This window comes from Rhipicephalus microplus, chromosome 2 (assembly GCF_043290135.1).
Source record: "Rhipicephalus microplus isolate Deutch F79 chromosome 2, USDA_Rmic, whole genome shotgun sequence".
In the NCBI taxonomy this organism is placed as follows: domain Eukaryota; kingdom Metazoa; phylum Arthropoda; class Arachnida; order Ixodida; family Ixodidae; genus Rhipicephalus; species Rhipicephalus microplus.
Genome location: NC_134701.1, coordinates 289,306,880 through 289,328,566, shown reverse-complemented (window position 1 = coordinate 289,328,566; position 21,687 = coordinate 289,306,880). Strand labels below are relative to the sequence as shown.

At 46.5% G+C, this 21,687-nt stretch overlaps 2 protein-coding genes across 6 annotated transcripts in view; one reads left to right on the top strand and one right to left on the bottom strand.

The window, feature by feature from the left end:
• The first annotated feature begins 467 nt into the window (after positions 1-467).
• LOC119177839 (uncharacterized) overlaps positions 468-21,687 on the top strand; it is a 355,504-nt gene continuing 334,284 nt past the window's right edge. For all 4 annotated transcript variants that reach the window (XM_075882235.1, XM_075882234.1, XM_075882231.1 and 1 more), the window contains exon 1: positions 468-1,031. The gene's annotated coding sequence lies outside the window, so the exon portion shown is untranslated. The remainder of the gene's footprint in view (positions 1,032-21,687) is intronic.
• LOC119177850 (uncharacterized) overlaps positions 12,745-21,687 on the bottom strand; it is an 85,007-nt gene continuing 76,064 nt past the window's right edge. Inside the window, exons 9-10 of one of the 2 annotated variants that reach the window (XM_037429040.2) lie at positions 20,523-20,935; positions 12,745-13,277 (exon numbers count right to left, since the gene is read on the bottom strand). In XM_037429040.2, coding sequence (XP_037284937.2) covers positions 20,551-20,935 — 385 coding nt within the window. In that variant the 3' untranslated portion in view covers positions 12,745-13,277; positions 20,523-20,550. The remainder of the gene's footprint in view (positions 13,278-20,522; positions 20,936-21,687) is intronic. The other variant, XM_037429046.2, reaches the window with a different exon arrangement.

The window sequence follows — 21,687 nt, the reverse complement described above, 5'->3', positions numbered from 1 at the left end:
ACGGAAGGCCTGTCGTTTCGACGGGGTGACGCTAACGCATGTACCCTTCGAGCGACTCGTTTGATCCCTGCTTCAGCCGCGTATGTCTACCCCGCTCGCGCGCTTTTACCAACGGATAAAACTCGCGATATGTGGCACGGGCATGACGACGACGGCAAAAACTCGTCGATAGTGTCCACAGTTTATCTTGCACACTTTATCTTGGTGTTAGAAAAAAGCGGCATTGGACGAACGTTGCTTCACAAGTGCTGTGAAATGGGGCTACATCTGATCTGAGCGTTCTCTCTGACTGTTCCAAACTTGCCCGAAAGGGCCTTTCTTACTGCTCCAAGTCCGCTAACAGAAGGCACGTTTGCCTGCTCCCAGGTATGCTCCCAAGCCGGTGCATCCTGCTGCACCCTTGTCGCGGCTTCCGAAGTGGGCGGCTTCCGAAGTTTTTTTTTTTTTTTTTCCGAAAAAAAAAAAAAAAAAGGACGCCTAGAAACCTCGTGCACGCGGCTTTGTGCATGTCGTGCACTGGAGACTGCTGGTGATCAGTGAATACTTGATGCTCTGCGATTTCCAAAAGTAGACAGTTGAAAGCACGTGTTTGTTGCCTCGCCGTGTCCTTGTCTTTTTGTGCGCTCTGAAATTTAGCGATCAATACGAACCATCTCGCGCAACCGTCAATTTGAGTGCTTCAGTTTAAACTGCAGCAGCGCCGCCAAGATGACGTGGCCGGTATCTGGACAAGTAATTTATTGACGAAAGCAGTCTGGGGTCGTTGCATAACGAAAAAAGCAAGAGTTGAGACACGGGTGATGCAGAAGTGGCGTTGTCATCGCTTGACATTCACTTGCGGCCTGTCATATCGGTTATCGATTCCGCCAGCCCTCGCATTCCTCACCCTAGCATTGCTACCCAAGACGCGCGTATTCGATGGCATGAAACCAAAGCAACTATTAAGGACGACGAAGAATTTAAACAGTTGTGTTGCTGAGTACTGAAGCAACCGACCTTGCTGAACGGGCGTCGTGGGTCGCAGTGCGTCGGTAAGTCTTGGTGTTTGATTACTGCCACACCGTCATTGATTACTGCCACACCGTCATTGATTACTGCCACACCGTCATGCGGTTTCGGGCTTACAACACCACTGGGGTAGGCTTCACCGCACGAGCTGCTCCTGAACTAGGGCGTAAAACAGAGGTCCCATTCGGTAGCTTTCACCGTCAGCGGACAAGACAAGTATCCAGGCCTGGGTGTTATGCAAAAGAACTTAATTAGCTTAAACCTGTAGCAGCAACGTTATTAGCTGCCGCCTTGCACGTATTAAATCACTTTAATGATTTAAGTTTCTGCCGTGCGAGTGCTTTCAACCCGCTTGTGATATTTGTATTCAATTGTATGTGTAATACTATATGTCGCGTTCCAAGATGGACGTCGTTCGTGTCATGCTTTCCTTCCAAATTACCCGCGGTAGTTAAAGCCGAGTATTTTATCTTTGCTTCCTTCGAACTTTCGTGTGACAGGGGCATGCCTCCGCAGACACGGACACGCAAAGCAGGATGAGTTGCATACAGTGAATGCAACGATTTTTAAAAACAGTGGCGGCTGGTTATACTGCGTTCGCTACACGACCCGTACAGTTTCCCGTTCGTTCACACGCTGTCGCCCGTGTTCGCGCTTTGTCAGAGCACGCTTCGAGGCAGCTGAATAGTCCGCTCCAACAAAGCGCCTTGGCTTCAGTGCGTGGGTGGCCGGCTGCAGCGGCCGAATGCAAGTAATCTTTCCACAGCACGAGTCGAAAGATAGCAGCTACCGTCGCTCGCTGCAGATGTGGGGGCACCTACCACATGTGACGCCGTCCGTGGGGAATGTTAATAAGTACGCGCACTCTAAGAATAGTCATTTGAAAAAACCCTTGCTCGCAAATAGAGAGACCTCGCACTTTTAGTTATCTGAAATAAGACTACATAATAACTGCTGTCGTTCACGTGGGGTTGCATTAGGGAAAACAAAATAACGACCAAAAGCTATCCGTCGGACATCTTGCAGAGCCCGTGTTTTCGAAATTTCTCGGTTTCCCGACTCGTGTTCGTGACGTTAGCACGTTGAGAATGTGATATGGTGCCCAATATAGGTTTTTAATTTGCCCAACCGATACACGCGCAATGCTTTCCGTCCACCGGAACACCGGGTGTGAACTTATATACTTCCCATTTTAGTACGGCAATTGGTGAATTCTTTGGTGTGTTTAAAGAACAAATATCGGTTCGCTTTTTGTCTTTTACTCTCGTTCTTCCTCTGCACATCTGTACAAGCTTGTCACATGGCAAATCTAATGCCATTTACAACGAATGACAGTGGACCCATTCTACCTGCGTGCTGTCAGCCTATATACCACAGAAAGAAAACAAATGTTTTAAAATTATGACCATGACTTTAAGGGGACACTAAAGTCAAATAACAATTTACGCAAGAGTGAAAGCTCAATGTTTGACAACGTCTGAAACGGCAATATTATCAACAGCAGTACCTTTCTTACCGAGAAATTAAGGTAAATACACGAGAACCTATGCGCTGCAGTAGGACATTCTCAAAATGATCCCGATGATGCTAGAGTTATAGCCTATACAATTAATCACTATAGTAATCGAAGTAGCTGCACTTAATAAAGAACTTTTCGTCCATCAAGAGACGTACGTATTAGAAGGCCTGCTTGATTCACGAAAAAAAAAAAAACGCCGGATGTTATTATGGGGAATGGCGCGAGTAGTTCAAACATGAAGGAAGGAAACAACTGTACGACTGAGGAGAGGCCCTGACGTCACTCGTTGGGAAGACGTGTGAAGTCGGCCGTAGTGACTAGGCAAATTCTCCTCTCTTGTTTACATCCGAATGTGAAGCAGAAGGCGCGACTCTCTCTCCGGCGCAAAAAACCACGTGCACTGCACAGCCCGCGCGTCGTGGCGAACCGATTGATTGATTGATTTGTGGGGTTTAACGTCCCAAAACCACTATATGATTATGAGAGACGCCGTAGTGGAGGGCTCCGGAAATTTAGACCACCTGGGGTTCTTTAACGTGCACCCAAATCTGAGCACACAAGCCTACAACATTTCCGCCTCCATCGGAAATGCAGCCGCCGCAGCCGGGATTCGAACCCCGTGGCGAACCGAAGCCATCAGAGCGGGGCTCAACCCGCTGGGCCAGAGCGACACCACTGGAGAAATTATTTCGTCCGAGTATTAACAGTGAGTTAAGAACTATGACGTTGCAAGCACAAGAGAACCCGCGGTGGCGTATGTTGTGTGTGTTATCACGACATTAATTCACGCACTGTACAGACAACGCAATGAGCCAGTCGTGCGCTACCCGCATTCCGTCTCTCTCGCCACCGACGCGGCGCCCGGCCATCAAGCCCACGTCAGACTCGTCGGCATTGTGCAACCGCGCTCACTTTAGAGCACGGTGCAAGTGTCGCTTGAACGTAGTTGCTGTGATAATGCTGGGGGAGAGCACAGCAATTAACGCCGACTTAATCCTTTGTGTCCCTTTGAGCTTCCTGAGCCGTGTCTTTGGGAGAAATAAAAATGTATTAATCCTTCCATGTAACATGTGCATATCATCAAAAATAAAATTGTCACTAAGAAGGTGTTCCTATACTGCAAAAGAAGTCGTTTTACTATAGTTATACTGAACTTTTTACAGCTGCATGACAAAGAGGAAGTCAAGCCAAGAGCCACGAAAACAAATATGGCAGACCATATGACGGGGCGGCGCATGGCCATTTCATTTTTAGTTTTATTACCTTAAAGACCCTGTTTAGAGGTATTACAAAATTGGTGGTTAACATAATAGTACAATAAAAGCAGGTTATGGTGTGATGCACGTTGGCAGCGTGAGCGAAAATTCGGTTTGTCTTATTATCTCGTTAGCGTGGTGAGGCAGTCGTTTCGGTCTTTGGCAGCTCGAGGAAAAAATGAAGCTTGAAATGCCAATGTTTGTGTTCGTGGATGGGTTACTTGCAGTTGATGGCTGGCGCGCAGTGACATGCGTGACGATGGTGTGATTGAAGGTGGGTGCTTCAGCGAGCTGTAAAACGATTTGTGAAAAAGAGGGAGAGTGTGGCAGCACGGCGACGAAAAGCTATAGGGGTGAGAAGTTTTATTTAGAAAAAAAAATGCTGACGTTATATGAATATGAAGAATGGATGAATCTTGTGGCACGATTCTGAAGTGATTCGAGTGCAATGATGCTTAGTGAGTCTGTTCCAGGTGGCAGCGGCATATTCTATCTTTGGTTGGACAAATGATTTGTATGCGAGTAATTTGACTTGTGGCGCATGACGAAGGTGGCGTTTCATTAATCTAAAGGTCTTGATTGTTAAAGAAATGACCTCCAGGAAAGATCGAGTGATAAAGTTAGGCCTAAGTACTTATACGTGAGAACTGATTAAACCGGGATATTTGGGACTGAGCAGGTTGAAATGAATGGATTACGCCCTCCACTATGGCGTCTCTCACAATAATATGGTGCTTTTGGGACGTTGAACCCCCCACATCAATCAAACCATCCTGGTCGGCACTGGGAATCAAACTTGGTACCTCCCGCATTGGAAGCGGACGCTCTAATTATGTAGCCACCGGTGCGGCAATCGCTTTGTGCAAACTGCTGAGCACTTTCCGTAATTTCGCACTGGCTTTTTGATTGATCTGCTAGACATTCAACGAGTTGACAGCGATGTGAACTGAAACGTGGGCGCACCACTGACTCTCCGGCTGCATAAATGAGATGGCGGCAACAATTTCGTGCAATCACTACCTTGATCACCACAACACGTGCAACGGGACGATCAACAGCCGCGATACGGGCAACAACGACTTTAGGGCACGGATGAAACATGGCCGGCGTCGCGCAGCTGTAGTTGAGGGTAGCTTTCTATAGAAATTTTCGCCCTCTCACGCTTGCTATTACGGCATCAAACCGAAGTTCAACGAATGCGCAGTTTTTTTTTTGTCGTATGAAGAAATGCGTCTGATGATTTAGGCGTGGCACATCGAAACAGTGGTACAGCGCATGCGTCAGCCAACCGTCGATTAACTTGTCTAAAAATGAAATGAATTTTTTTGACTGTTATATTTCACGTAAACTGCCTCGCATGCCAGATTGACGCGTTCGCATATCGCATGCGCCGATAGATAAGTTTTCGTGTCTTTCTCTTCCGCCGTTGTGCCAATGTTGTACGCTCGCAGATGTGTCTCGACTTCGTTCTCATGTTTGTGCTTGCACGCCCTGTCTTCTTTAGAATGAAGACGCGCCAACTTACCTACATTAAGTGTGCTGCGCGAACAAAGAAGATACCGCGGAGCGGACTGACAACAAAGGTTAATCATGGCGCAGTAAACAAAGTATAGGTCAGCGTAAAGAACGTAAAAAACTCACCTTCGTTACGTGCAGTGTGACCGGTAGCAAAATGCTACTGACAGGGCCATTTTTCTTTGTGAAAACTTCTTCCATTCATTATCGGGCCAGCGTTTCCAAACTGGGGCACGCAGTCGCACGAATCACCTTCGTGCTTGTCGGTCCGTCAAAAAAGTTTACTGCATGTTGGGCGATAGTTTCGTTACAGTGAACTAGAAGGTTTTTAGTGGCAAGAGCGAAGCGGGCGTCTATAGGAGGCGCTGTGACGAAAAAAGCTGTCCGCCGCGCGCAGCGCTGCAGTCAGATTCGCGAGGCCAGCCAGGCAGGCTCGACCGTTGACTGCAGGAGAGTTGACTGCTGTCAGGGCGCTTTGCTGCTGTGGCTTTCGATTCTTCTTGTATCTTTTTTTCTGTGCTGGAAGAAAACGTTCTCGGTACCACCATGAACAAGAAAAAGAAGACGGATACGCACTGTTTCACCCCGGGTTGCCGGTCAGGCTACCCCGGCCATCGCGTTGAAAACGGGCGGAAGATTTCGCTCTTTTCGGCACCAAAGGACGAAGACCGACGAAAGGTTTGAGAGCGGAACCTCAAGAGGAAAGACAAACCTCTAAAGGACACATCCGCGGTTTGTGAAAAACACTTTGCAGACCATTTTGTCGTTCGTGATTATGTCCACATCATTGGCGGCAAGGAGGTACGAATCGCTCGAGGAAAGCCTGGTCTTACTGCAAATGCAGTGCCAACGTTTTTACCTGACCTGCCCGCATACCTTTCCACATCTGTGAAAAAACCAAGGCCCGAGCGAAAGCGCTGCTTAGTTTCTACGTCTGGATCGGAGAAGAAAGTTCGTCTCTCTCGTCGCGATGAGCACGAAGCGAGCTTGCTCGGCGAAGAGAATTCCGACCCGAACACGAGCCCTGCCGAAAACATGCAAGCGAACCCGCTCAAATCAGGTGACTTAAGGGACCTTGCCACCTGCTTAAGTGTTCCAAGGCTGTGGACGAAACTGACCACTCCAGACCTTGATCTCCTTGTGTATGCCACTACACGCACAACAAAACAGCCTTTCAGTGTCTCCCCCGAGAAAGTGATCTGTTTCAGCTAAGATAGCAACAGTGATGTTGTGGCAAGCTGTTATCTCGGTGCGAGAGAAAAGAAGTACGGCAAAATCACCTCCCTTCTTGAAGCAACGAACATATTTCAAGAAGTTGACACTGCATTGCTTTGTTCAAGCGCTATGAGCAAAGACGCTTATGACGGCCTTGCTCAGAACCTGACCGAGAAGATGAAGCGCACCCTCACCCCCGCGAGTGACGGCGTGTTCAGCAAGAACTGTCTTGGAATGGTGACAGTCAAAGGTGTGTGTTAATATTTTTAATAAGAAACAATGTACTTTCTGTTCTAGCTAACATAGCCTGCTACTTTTTTTTCATAACCTAAGCATATCCTTTGTATCTAAAGCAACCTGCATTAAAGGGAAATAACACTAGTCAGGACCTGTTAGCTATTACCCACTTTGTAATAGCTCTGGAGTTTATTTTTCCTCCAATTATTTGTTAGCCCTTGTTTCCATGTCTTGCAAATAGTTCGAAGTAAGGAAGTGGCTTATTTCATGTTTTACGTTTTTCAGGAACCATCTGTGTTCATTGTCGCTATTTGCGAAAGTCGCTGCTGGCACGGAAGTCCAAGTTGAAGAAAAAACGTGTCACGCATAACTTGTCTCACAAGCTGCGAATGGCCAATCAGAAGACAAAGCGAATTGCTTCACGCTTGTGTACCCTGGCAGGCCAAGTACGAGCCATGAAAGAAGAAAACTCCAGGCTAAGTGATGAGACTTTCCTTGGCCGAATTAAAGAGCTCCCCCCCAAGCCACAAGAGGCAGCTCTACAGATGTTCAAGGCTGCGAGGAGGAAGAGTGTTAGAGAGATGAGGTACTCGAAGGAGTGGATTTTGGAATGCCTCATCATGCGCATGAAAGGGCCAAAGCTTTACGAGGATATGCGGAGGCAGAAAGTTCTTGTTTTGCCGAGCAAGGTTACTCTTCAGAAGTATCTCAGGTCGTACAGGACGGGATTTGGCTTTAATGCCAAAGTGATGAGCATGCTCAAGCAGAAAGCGTCTTCCATGGATGCCTTCAAAAGGCACGGAGGGCTCATCGTTGACGAAATGAAACTGTCCGAGAATCTGTCAGTCTCATCGTCAGGGCACATACAAGGCTTCGTGGACATGGGCCAGTTCACCCCCAGCAGTGACAAGCATAAAGTGGCTGACCATGGGATGGTCATAATGTTTGTGCCGTTCACTGGCGAGTGGACCCAAATACTTGCTTCTTTTGCCACGCAGGGCAACATGAAAGGAAATTTGCCCTCGAAAGTGATGCTGGAGGCAGTGATTCTAGCGGAAAAGGCTGGGCCATTTGTTGATTTCATAACATCCGACGGTGCGACCTGGAATCGAAACATGTGGTCCACGATGGGCATTTACGCGACTGCATCTAGCACAAAATGCAAAGTGCAACATCCAGTGGACAACAAGCGGTCACTTCATTTCATTTCTGACTTCCCACATCTTGTCAAATGCATCAGGAATGGGCTACTCCAAGCAGACTTCACCACTCCAACAGGACCAGTAAGTACAAAAATTATGCCTTTATCAATATGAGAATGTTTTTATCCCCAGGAAACATAAAAACACAGCACTGCAGTCTCTTATGAAGCATTTTGTTTTTCTATGCAGGTATCACTTCGTCCTGTAAAAGAGGCTTTGACACTTGATGGCTCGAACGTGACTCTTCAAGCCATGCCCGGTATCACAACCCGCCACACTCAGCCCAACAACTTTGAGAAAATGAGGGTTACCTACGCCTTCCAACTCTTCAGTGACACGGTTCTAAATGGCCTTCGTCTCTACAAAAATGATGTTGAGGCCAAATGCGGGAGCATCCAGCCTGCCTTGACCTTTTTCGGGTAAGTTTATTGCCTCAAGTACTGCTCCACATGTATACAAGCTGTTAGGAGCATACTTATATTTCACTTTTTTTGTTTTTATTTACCTTTCGCTGCAAATGAACCTTCCAACCTCTTGGCTAACTGTTTTAAAATCTTATTGTGTGCTCTATGCATTTCAGCATGATGAGAGACCTTATCGAGATAATGTCATCTCGATTCCCCGCCAAGGCTCTTCGTCCGGACTCAGCTGCCGTGGATAAGCTGCTGTCATTTCTAGCCTACCTTGTTGAATGGGAGGTTTATGTAGCAGAAAACTTGCGTCAAGCGAAAAACGAAGGCTGAGCCGAAAAGCGGGGCCGCTTTTTGTCCGAGTCTACCGCAGTTGGATTGAGGGTCACCATTGCAAGTGTCCTGTCGCTGCTAGACTACCTGAGCCAACAACTCGCGTACAAGTTCATCATGACATCAAGGCTGAGTCAAGACCCAGCTGAGAACTTTTTTGGCATTGCACGGCAGTCGTCAGGCCGTAATACTCACCCCAAACCTTAGCAGTTTTTGATTACAGTTTCTTGCTTGAGTTTTTACAGCCTTGCCAAATCTGTGTCACACGGGAATGCAGAGCCAGGCATTTTGACTGCACTGCTTGGGGCTGATGCTGCCGGTGGGGATGACCGTACCAAACAGTTTCTGCTGGACCAGCTGATTGCTGATGGGGATCTTCGCAGTGCTGAACTGGCATTGAACAGCATTGAGAAAGCTGCACCAGACCATGTTGCTTGTGTGTCTGCCAAAAGTGATGAGCGGCTAATTTTTTACGTTGCTGGATATGTAGCACGGAAGTTCTTGGCCAAAACCAGCTGTGATGCTTGTAAAAACGTTCTGCTTGCAGACAAAAACGACATCAAAAACCTTCAAGCTGCTCAGCTAACACAGCTAAAGGATAATGGCGGCCTGCTGTACCCGTCGGGTTTCCTATTTAGGTTCCTAAAAAACCTGGAGAACCTTTTCACGGGTTGCTTCAGTGCACAAGAGCTTCATCACGAAAGCATCATGGATGTAATTTGGCTAATCAAATCCCGACCACAGCACCGTGTTGGATGTACTGACCACGCTGAAATGCTTACTGCTAAGATGGTGGCATTTTTCATTACCACTCGGCTGCACTTTTTCGTAAAATCACTCAACCGAGCCAGGATGCAGAAGAGGGAAACGGCAAAATACCTGAAACTTAGCCGCTGTACATAGACTGCTCTTGCCCCCATTTCAGCATTCATATGTCTGCAGGGGAACCGTGTTTGTTTATCCATTTTCTCTGTGCCATTCTTGTATTTTTATGCGTACTGTTGTCATAACTTACTGTGCAATAATTCTGTGCTTTTGCAGAATTCATTTGGAGTCTGTCTGTTACAAACGCCCAGTTCTTTGCAATTTAACAGTTTTATTTGTCATCAAGACCCTCTTAATGTATTTCTGGTATTTTTACTTCACTACGTGTAAGGTAGAGTGCTTGTTTGATGTATTGAACTTCTGACAATTGTTTTTTTTTGTTATCTAGTGAGCTATTTCTGTTCGACATTTTATTTTTTCATAGTCACATCGTTGTTTGTCATTGTATAAATTTTTAATGTATAGCTTTATGTTAAAATGTTTTTAATGTGAAAGCCTTAGATCTCTGTTTCATGGAATACATGAGGTACTCAACATCATTGTAAGGTCCACAAAATTGTACAGAACATTGGAGTGCTAGCCGGGAAGGGAGCACTGCAGCAGAAGGGTTGGAGGAGGGCTAGAAAGTTAAATAGCAGTGCAAGAGGGGAGGTCGCTGCCATGTGCAATATGAGCTGCCTTTAGAGCTGAAGGTTTTGACGGGTGTGAGCAGGAGGCTTCTGGCGTTGGTGAGCCAGAATAACAAGCTTTGGAGGATGCTGTCTATTGTGCTGTTCAAGTGGTGATGGGAACTTTCGCAAAGTTCAACAGAAAGTTCAAGAACACATTAACAGAACTTTCAACTAAACTTTCACCGTCACATTTTTGGAAAGTTCTATATGCACCCCCGTAATTGTTAAAACGTTCCTAGTATGTTTACTGTACTGTGATAAGTGAAAAGTAGACTGCCCGTTTCATTTATTGCAGTCGTAATGGCAATTCGTGCAACCTGGCAAGCCGTTTTAATTTTGCACCTGATTTGTTCATAGCCGCACCATTGTCTTTGAGATTTCCTTTGAAATATTTTAAGTATATGTGTATATTCTTGTCTTTTTTATTGTGTGAAAAGTAGACTGCCTGTGTCTTGCATTGTACTGTGCTTGTGATCAGTTTTTGCTTTTTAGCTGGTTATTTTTGTTTGACATCTCACTTGATTAGTTCATTTGGCATGTAGTTACAACCTAAATAAATGTTGTATCAAGTGTTGCCGAAATATTTCTTTCATTTGCCATTTTGTCACACAGCCTCTTCTTTATAATAACTATTCTCCTGGCTAAAATACTGTGGGACTCCAAGTGCTGAAAGTGGTGCTGACAGGGCTATCTGTTTGGTCTGCAAACTAGTGTAGTCGTGCAAAAGTTGTCCGCATGTGAACCAACAGCAAGAAGTCCTGCTCTACTGAAAAACGAGTACCGCTTACGGCACACATTCGAAATGGAATGCAGTCCATAATACGCCAGAAGGCCGATAATCGAGACAAACATTGCGGTTCGAGCCGCTAAATTGCTACTCTGGTCAAGGGCGTCACCAGTAGTGGCTCGTGGCACGTTAATGACAAGGAATTCATATCAGATATTCGTGATTTGAAGCTGAGGTGCACTGAAAAAACACGAGGCTCATTACAAAAAAAAAAAAAAAAGCCCGTCCGACGCTACGCTGCGAAGTCGACGGGAGCTGCACATGATGCTGCTCTTCACAGTGAAGCACAGGCTCGCAAAGCGTTCAGTACATAATCTCAGCGCGCAAAACCGTTCGCCAGGTTAGTCGATTGTAGCTGCCCATTTTTTTAAAGTGCGATGGAACGGAGAAAGAAAGGGAAGAAGCTTGCGCAGCTGTTCGAAAGATGCCCAAATCCCCGCAGCAGCACCTCGCGATTACTACGCCAGCGCCGCCCGCGGCCGGCCGCTTCCTGAGACTCACGAGCAGGGGGGCGCTTTTGCCACTACAAAGTATTCTAGTTCACTGTAGTTTCGTTGTCGGTCCGTACTGCGATCACGTTCTTGCGCATGCAGTGCCGATTTGCTGTAGTACATAACCCCTTCAGTGGTGGTGCGTGTACGCAACACAGCTTTAGGGACCCGTGCCGCACCGCATGTTACTTATCAACTGGTGAGCAAAGCTACATACACAGACCACGGGAGCGCGCGTGCCGAAATTGCCGTCTGCTAGTGAGAGTATTGCTCTGATGGAATTGATCTGGAATTGAGAGTATTGCTCTGAGAGAAATGATCTCGACAGTAGACGGCTCATTAAAAGACTGCGAAGATGCATGTTTGTGGACGGCTATATATGGCCCGTACACTTTTGCTCACGGGTTAACACATCTGTACACGCTTCCTAAGTGGACAACTAGCACTCACGTAAGTTCATTGTACTGGATATTGCTGCATATGATCACTTCGCTAAACTATCTACCATGTTTCGCGAGTCGTTCAACGTGCCCGTTCCAAAAGCCACGCTGAAATGGTAAAGCTTCTCTGTAATGGATGTAACTGATAACAAGCTGCCCATATCATAGTTTGTGCGTTAGAGTTGGCTGTTTTTACGCAATAATTGAATCTAACTCCAGAATTAATTCGGTTCAGGCAACTGCCGGATATAGCAACGGCCACCCAATGTCAGTATCTCAGCGCTCGTATGCGCTGCATTGTTGTCATTCACATTGTTGCTCGCGGAACTCACTTTGTTGGGCCACGAAGAACACCCTCTAGTGGATGTTGCTTAAACGTGGTCTATGGATACGTGCCAAGTAGAACGCGTTCGGAGGTTACCAAATTTTCACTAGATGGAGCTTCCCAACGTGCCCTTCACCTCGTCGCATCTTAGATGAAGCGAAATGCGATGGTGCTAGTAGATAAAACCGAAACGAAAGTGCTGGAAACTATATAGCTCGGTTTCTGTTGACGAGAATTTGCACACTGTTAGCTTGGCTTTAGGGTCATCACGCAACGCTCTCTGCGGGCTTTGTTGTTTCCTTTCTCCGTGGTTTTCTGTAAAATCACGTGGCGAGATGCACTCTAGGTGACTTATTGCAGAGCACGATGAGTCCTACACACTTCAGTGCCCTTACTTCGAAGACCGAAAGGCAGCATGTCGGATTACGCAGTGGTATTCTAATAGCGAGCCAGTTGATCAATACTGCTCGTTGTGTTTGTTGACAAAATGATTAAGTGTGAAACACATAATTCATTTTTAAATGTTTATTTAATAAAAATATCTTGTACATTTTGAATGCTGCATAATGGGTTGATTTTATCGCAAGTCGCCCGTGCATGCATCGTGCATTCGCGCAAACTGAGAACGAAGGTTACTTTTTTTTTTTTTACTGCGAGTCTTGCTGCACTTGCACGAAGTTTTACGCTCTGCGAACATGAATGATTTAATTACTGCGCATATATGGCGCCATACTCAGCTAACATGCAACTAGATTGATTACGGAGCTGGCGCACTATTTCGTATGCTCATTTGGTAACTTCCCTTAAAAATATAGAAAAAAAAGACCAGTTGACTCGTTGAACTTGCAACCCATTGACACAACGTGAACAAGCCTTTTTGAAAATGGCTGTGAAGATATTACGGCTGTTTTATTCGTTAGATGCGCTGGCTTGCAAAAAAAAACAATTATTAAAAAAAAGCTCTTTTCGCCTGATATCCCACGTCGTAAGAACTGTCACAGGACTCGTCTTAGGTGCGTCTTATGACAGGCTTCTTGGATGAACTGAAAAAAAAAAGAAACATGATATTAGAACAGACCGCGCACTTACCTCTAGAACGCATTCACTCTATAGCGAATGTGCGATAGGGACGAAATCGTCTGCCGTATCCTGGTCACTGTTACGTTATATCTCGACAAACCATTGTAAACGGGCAAGTATTTCAAAGGGAGAGCTTGAAGCGCAGCTCTTTGTGTCGTAAGTAATTATCAAAATAGTGTCACTGAGATTGCATATATATATATTCAAAAATTTTGTTACAAGTAGGTGGGGGGGGGGGCAGGGAGTTGCAAATTAGAATTTTAGTTTACGCTTTTATTCGTAGGCCCAATTAAAAACATACCGGAAGGAACCAGTGCGGATCAAAAAGCTGTATCTGCTGTATAACATCGTATAGTTCCAAAGCATCGTTTCGGTAGTTTAGTTTCTTTTCTTTCTGCCAAAGTTGTTTCTCGGCGCTCTAGCTTTTGTCGCTTTTTTGTTATGTTTCCTCACTTTATAAGCGTGTATCACTTATGAACGGTAACGCTCCCGATCCCAACTGAGGAATCCACGCGACTCGCCTTTCAACCGTCCTCCGCCACTTCTGCCCCCAGGACGCTTTGTTGACTGCTGTTAATACACTCGGTCAATGTTTTTGGCTGCAAAACACCCGCGCTATGATTGGGATGTCTGAAAGTTTGCGCTGACAAAAGTGGAAAATAGATTCGGGGCATTGGTCACTAAGCTTGTAATCCGCGGGATAAATTGTTCTTTCGGCTGTCGTCTGCGAGTGCAGGAGAAGTGGAGCAACGCGGCGATATTTTGGGCGAGGTGAGCCGCCTCAGTCCGATGATCTCTGGTGAAGATTTTGCGCATAGTTCACATGGTATAATAAAGAATAAGTGTTTATTTTAACAACGCAACCTTAAGAACAAGACGAGTAGCTTGAAGAAGCGAAAAACGTATGAAAAAAATTTAAAGAAATATGCCCTCTCCACTCATGTTCTACATAGGAAGGCAGACCAATATGTCTAGAAATCAAAGCATAAAATGTTTAGGGAGTTTTATAGTATAGGGTACTCAAAGCATTGCGTAAGCGTTCGTCCCTACTGCTCATGAAGAACGATGAACGCTATCTTTGCGTACCCTATAACAAAACTCCATTTGATATGTGGGATTTAACGTCCCAAAACCACCATATGATTATGAGAGACGCCGTAGTGGAGGGCTCCGGAAATTTCGACCACCTGGGGTTCTTTAACGTGCACTCAAATCTGAGCACACGGGCCTACAACATTTCCGCCTCCATCGGAAATGCAGCCGCCGCAGCCGGGATTCGAACCCGCGACCTGCGGGTCAGCAGCCGAGTACCTTAGCCACTAGACCACCGCGGCGGGGCCAAAACTCCATTTGGCACGTAGTATTTTGTATAGGGGAGTACCAGTTGACACGACTCTATCGTTCGAACTAAATTATCCTATCAAAGAACCAAATAATTTTCGGTATAATAATAACTGACTGCTGTTATGTAACCTCCAGTCTCTCTATGTGCAGTTTCGCGATAACAAATAAGGCATTCAGTCTCACGCGTCTTGCCATACGTGGGAAATCGTTTTCGCATAGTATATAGGTGAAAAGAGTTCCACAGAACCAATTCATAGCCCGAAAGGCTATGAATTGATTGAACAGTTTCTCACTAACAGTTCTCAGCCAGTCTTTGTTAATGGTCACCTATCTAACTATCTCCCAGTCACATCAGGCGTTCCCCAAGGATCTGTCCTTGGTCCCCTTCTATTCCTAATATATATTAACGACTTGCCCGATCACGTATCCTGCAGCACTCGCGTGTTCGCGGACGACTGTGCCATTTATCACACTATCAGTAACCAGCATGATCACCTGTATCTCCAAACCAATCTTAACAGCGTGCTTAATTGGTGTAACCCATGGTTAATGACACTTAATCCTTCTAAATGTAAACTTGTGTCCTTTTCCCATCGCCACAGCCCATATCGCTTCCAGTATTCCATCGTTAACACCGCAATTGAATCAGTACCATCTTATAAATATCTCGGAATAACCTTGTCTTATGACTATATATATATATATATATATATATATATATATATATATATATATATATATATATATATAATGTGACGTAAGAAGGCATGGGATGGTTAGGAGAAGTAGAGGAGAAAGAAGTCAGAACAGAATAAACATGGCGTATGAGCCAGGCCACGTTTCCCATTCATCATAGCGTCACACGAGTCGACAGGATGGAGACCTGCCTGCCCCTTCATCAGTCGCTCATCATCGACGCAGTTCCCCAAAAGACGCCCTGACCATACATCCACTACCGATTCATCTTCAACCAGGACACAACGACCAGCACCATGACAGATTCATCGGCCGACCTTGACATCCCCAAGTACACCGGAGCAGCGGACGATGGACCCGTGCAGGACTGGTTCTACCTGTACGAGCTCCACGCTACCGCTGCATCATGGTCGGAACGGGAGATGATCATCAACTTTACCGACTACATCTCCGGTGAGGCTTTCAAATTCTACCTCACTCACATATTTCAAAATGACGAGTCATGGAAAAAGATTAAAGAAGAAATGACCATCCTATTTCAAGAATACCATGACGACTATGACGAGGACTCGCTTATAATCAACCATCCACATGCAACCGCACTCAGTTGTCAATTTTACAAGCAGTCTTCAAGCTTGCGAACGCCCAGCATGAATCGACCTCTGCCACAACACAAAGTGGAACATGAGTACACTGACAGGCGACCAAGCGTATTTCGGGAAAACTACAACCATCGTGCGGGCCGCCGTTTCACACGCAAGACGGCACTTCCAAAATCATCGCTTCAGCATATGACACGAGACGTTGCTCAACCACTTGATGCTCCCTATTCTTCGTCTCGCATGCATGGCCCACCACCCGGTTTTACATCACGTATTTCCTCAGGTGCTCGTAACGCTAACCGTCTGCCTCGTAAGGACACCGTGTTCACAATAGGTGAACCATCGACGCATCGGGAAAATACCCAACCACGCCATGACGACTCGAAAAGGTGTTTTTCATCGCAAGACTTTATTTCTATAGCTCAGCAAGATGTGCAGTCTGAACCTAAAAATGGCACGTTACTTATGGTATCCCCATCCAGTTCTCACAGCTCCAAGAACCGAAACAATGCAGAAGTAATACATACACCAAACCTCACACGCAGTTGTCTGCCAGAGGCGTTCATACTGGACCAGTTTACCGAAGCTTTTGAAGAGCGTGCTAGCAATGATGGCTCATCAACTATGCCCGATAAGCAAGACACCATTTCACCATGCATCAGCTGTCTACAGGACGCGTCAAACCTCGAAGAAAATGAATGCCCAATTGCAGAAGGGGTGCCACTACAGCCATCTCCTGAGCAGCACCAGCAAAGCAAGCAAAGCCAAGTACACAAACTCAGGAGACAACGAAAGAGACTGCATCGAGGGCATCCAAGAACGCAAAATTCAACGGAAGTGCACTCACCAATTGAAGAACATCGGAAAATAAGATCTCGAAACCAAAGACATATTCAAGACGTCAGACACTTTCGCACAAAGAAAAGTCACCAGAGACACTCCCTGCCTCAGCTATTACACCGACTGCACCACCACAGAAAACGCCAAGAAAGACGCGGAAGCACTGCTTGCCCATTTCAAGCACTCAGGCACTTCGTCACGGTCTGTCAAAAAGCACGAAAGCAAGAAGCACTGGGATGGCACCATTCACGACGAAAAATGCAACACCGACGACATCAGAACTTCAAATGGTACTGGCACTCCCAACCTTGTCCGTTGCTCACAAAAACTCAACCGATGTCATCACCAGTTCAGATTTCCAGGGTGTGGTTATGCCATCCAGGACGCAACAGTCAAGCTCGTCCACCAGAGTCGTCATAGAAATCACCGGACTGCTCCCTCAGCCTTGAAGATCCAGTGAGATTGTGAAACTCCGTCGGGACGTGAAACTGTGAACTGGGCCATTGTTTTGTTTATTCTCTTCTTCAATTTGTTGTAGGTTGTAACCGGTGCCATCTTTCGGGGGGAGGGGGAATACTGTGACGTAAGAAGGCATGGGATGGTTAGGAGAAGTAGAGGAGAAAGAAGTCAGAACAGAATAAACATGGCGTATGAGCCAGGCCACGTTTCCCATTCATCATAGCGTCACACACACACACACACACACACACACATACATATATATATATATATATATATATATATATATATATATATATATATATATATATATATATATATATATATATATATATATATATATATATATATATGATGAACAAATTCGAGATGGCGGTACTTAGAGTGTTCACCAGATGGACGGACGGACGGATGGACGCACGGGCGAACGGAAGCAAGAACGAACGGATGGACAGACGCTTCGCCTCGCTCATCATCATTCACTCTGTGGATATGCTGCGATTTTTTTTTTTTTGCACTGTCGGCACTGACCCTTCAATCTTGCTATTTAACAATCGCCCACACGAAAAGCCTGAGCCTAGTAGTTAATATTCGGCTAGAAAAGCTGCTATGTTCCACCACTTTATCACGTAAGTGGTAAAGACAGTCCAGCACATCTCACGATGTAAATGCTCATGAAGCGAGCTTATATTCATCTAACTACTATTCAAAAAGCCTCGTAAAGCCACGTAGGCCTAATTACACGTAACCTTGCTCGGAGATGATCGGGTAACCCGCGAATACTCCGTACACATCTGCTACCATAGACGTGACAACGTTGTTATACATACATTACCGACACAATGTTTATTAACATACATTTGGATGCACTAGGAACTATGTACATTATATATACACAAGAGATATGTCGGCGAGCCCTTTTCGTTTCGGTCTCCCGGGCTGTCACCGCAGGGTCTTGGCGATGAGCTCGAGCTACTGCTATCCGCCGCGGGGCTGCCTTGGCTTCTAAGGTGTTTATGCGGCCGAGTGGTAACGAAGAGCGTTCACTGCCTGAACTCTCCCCGGTGAGAAAGGAAGCGCACGTGCCGAGAGTGGTGTGCGCCACCTTGCGCTCTCTAGTGAGCATTGTTGCAATAACTGGAGGGCGGACGCCATAAAATCAATATACATACTCTAGAGAAAAAATCTGGACCAGAATGGCCATAACCACCAAAGCGCTGGCATCTTGGAATGTTGTTGAAATTGCCATTACAATAACATAAAGAAGCGTTAAATATAGCAATTTGAAACACTCAAAATCCCGCAATATAAATCATAAACAAGTATGTTCACGTATCATAAACAGACGCAAATTGTGTGTTGTTCATATCAACTACTGTTAGGGAAGATACAATGACGACTTGAGCAATTTACTCGAATTGACTGCAGGCAAAGAGGGGCGTATGCAGCTTTGTTGACTAGATGGCGCCACCACCCTTTTATCTTATTAACATTTGAGAGCGTGATCGTGTGGTGTGCGCGCCGGGTAAGTCGTATGCCGTGCCTCATCGTCCGTGTTTTTTGTTGCCATGAGTCAGATCGATTTTTAAATGCGAATGCGCTTCTTAGTCGGGCAATGTCAGGCGTCCGTCGAGATCCGTCCCCCCTCTCCCATAACAACAGCTGCGGGCGCGCGCGCTTATCCTCACCACTAGCAACCGGAGCCCCCACATGCTTGATTTGAACGTGACTTTCCGGTGGAGGCGGAAATGCTGTAGGCCCGTGTGCTCAGATTTGGGTGCACGTTAAAGAACCCCAGGTGGTCAAAATTTCCGGAGCCCCCCACTACGGCGTCTCTGATAATCATATGGTGATTTTGGGACGTTAAGCCCCACATATCAATGAATCAGTGGGTATTAAAGAGCTTTTCTTGTAGAGGCTGTGTAACTTCATGGCCGACGCCTTGAGCGGCAGCGCTTCATCTAGTGAGCGTTTCTAAAATTAGGCGGGCAGGGTGTGAGCATAAGAAGCTTGCCGAGCAAGCGTCTAAATTTTTTTTCATCTGCGGTGACTGAGAAATTGACTATGAAGTGAGGTGAGCGTGCGAGCAGTTTCGTATTTGCACGCGGCGATTAGCTGCCTATGGCTTCACTGTGCGTGCATGTGCAGTGGCTCGATATGTTCCGACACTTGCCGCGAAGGCAGGCATACAGCACCGCTTTTTAGCGTGCAACTCCTTTTACCAGTATGGCGCACAGAATAGAGCGAGGAAGGATAATTAGATACGTGCACTAATTTCGGACACTATACTGTGCGCTTGAAAGTATCAGATGGTGTACAGTAAAGGTAACGACACCAAATTCAAGGCTCTTCCTCTAGTGCGCGACAGATCGGTTTTCTGTTCGTTTTATGCGTGATCTAAGACAAAGTTTAGTACACAAGACCTCTCTCTCTCTCACGCACTCACACACACACGAACACGCACACACACACACACGAACGCACGCACGCACGCACGCACGCACGCACGCGCACACACACACACACACACACACACACACACACACACACACACACACACACACACACACACACACACACACACACACACACACACACACACACGCACACACGCACGCACACACGCACACACCTGTTAGCTTAGTCGAGTTCGAGCTGAAAGAAGCCCCGCAGTTATGCAAAAATGGAAGCGTCGTATTTCTCGCTAAGGCCTACCTCTGACTGCAACATTAGGAATCCTCACTTGACCACCATTTTTGTCGGAAACATTCGTATATGGAAGACCCTGGGCGTTAAGAAATGACGTGAATGGCCCAACTCATTGCATGTGCACGGTTCTGTTTCAGGGGGGCGGGACGAAGGTTCATCTCAGTGCTTCCCTTTTCTATTGAGTCAATGTATAGGGAAGATTTCGCCCCCCCCCCCTTCCTTTCTTATATGACAAGAGGAGGGGTGGGTGCAACTCACCATTTCCTTCTCGTGTGCGCGACTTTGGTCCTGCTTTGTAATGGTAGGGCCATGCCCTGTAATTTTTTTGGAGAGTTGCTCACTTGGAGAGCGGCTAACCTTGGCAACTGGTTGTCAGTGTGAAGGCATGTTAATACTCTAGTATTACCTGAAAAGTTATAGCTTCAAAAAATTTGGGGGGAGTGAGAACTGCAACTTCCTCCTAGTTACGACCCCGAGTAAACGTGTGAGACAAAATTGCACCGCCCCTCGCTCGGCCACCTATGCTTATCAAATAACCTGAGGGACAAGTGATCTTACGAAAGAAGGGCACGACATCCAGCGATGGTCACTGCAGCCGCGGCTGGCCCCTGCGCAAGCTGGCAGGCCCAACTGCCGGCACGCCTCCAACGGGAGCCGGTCCGGTGCGCAGTGCACCTCCGGTGGTGGACTCGTAGCGGGGCAGGATCTTCTGGACGAAGCTCTCCTCGCGCTTCAGGCTCGTGGAGCCGCCGGGACGAGGGACGTCTTCGTCGTCCTCGCCCATCATCATCATGCTGCGGGGCCGAGAGTGCGGCGACGGCACGTTGTAGCCCAGCGGGCCTGGACCGTAGTCAAAGGGGCCGCTGTCGCGGCTGAAGTGGGCCGACGAGGGCCGCTTCTTGGCTCGCAACTCTCCGTCTTCGGGACGAAGGTAACGGGACGCGTCTAGAGGCTGCTGCGGCGTCGGGGACCTGCGGGAGTTGTCGCCACGGTGGTTCACGACCGAAACCTCGCTTTGGTGCACGTTAAAAAAAAGAAGTCTACGCCCACTGCTTCGGTTCTCGGCACTACCATTTTGACTTAGGCCCGCGTACCAGGATTTAGATGCACCTTCAAGAACCCCAGATGGTCGAAATTTTCAAAGCCGTCTATCTCATAATCATATGGGTATGTTGGGACGTTAAACTCCTACAATTATTATTGTTGTTTTGACTTACAAGGAATTATATTCAAACGAAGTGTGTCTCGATGTGTTGGTCGAAGTGAAAACATTGTAAAATATTGTGACATAATTAATCTAACATTATGTTTGCGAATCAAATCAACTGCTTAATAAATACGGTGGTAACCTCTCATCCCTTTTGAATGAGGGCAGTGGCAGACACCGAGCCTACTTATTAAAATCCTCTTTCGTTGCATTTCTTGCAGTTAAGCACATTTAGGCAATCTCCTTCTGATCCTTTTCTTTGATCATTCAAGCCCGTTTCTGTATACCAGAGGTTGGCCACCTTTTCAGGCAGAGTGCCGAATTGCATGATGCCGACACAGCGAGGGCCGGGTGGTGGTTGGGGGGCATTGCCAAGCGAGAAAAATTGACGAATTGACAATATTCCACAAAACTTCAAGTTCTGGGTAAATTATAACCCAATTCTAGTCAAGTGTGAATATGTGGGTCAATGCTGACTGGAAGCGACCTTTCTAGTTTCTGTCTAATTCTATTTAA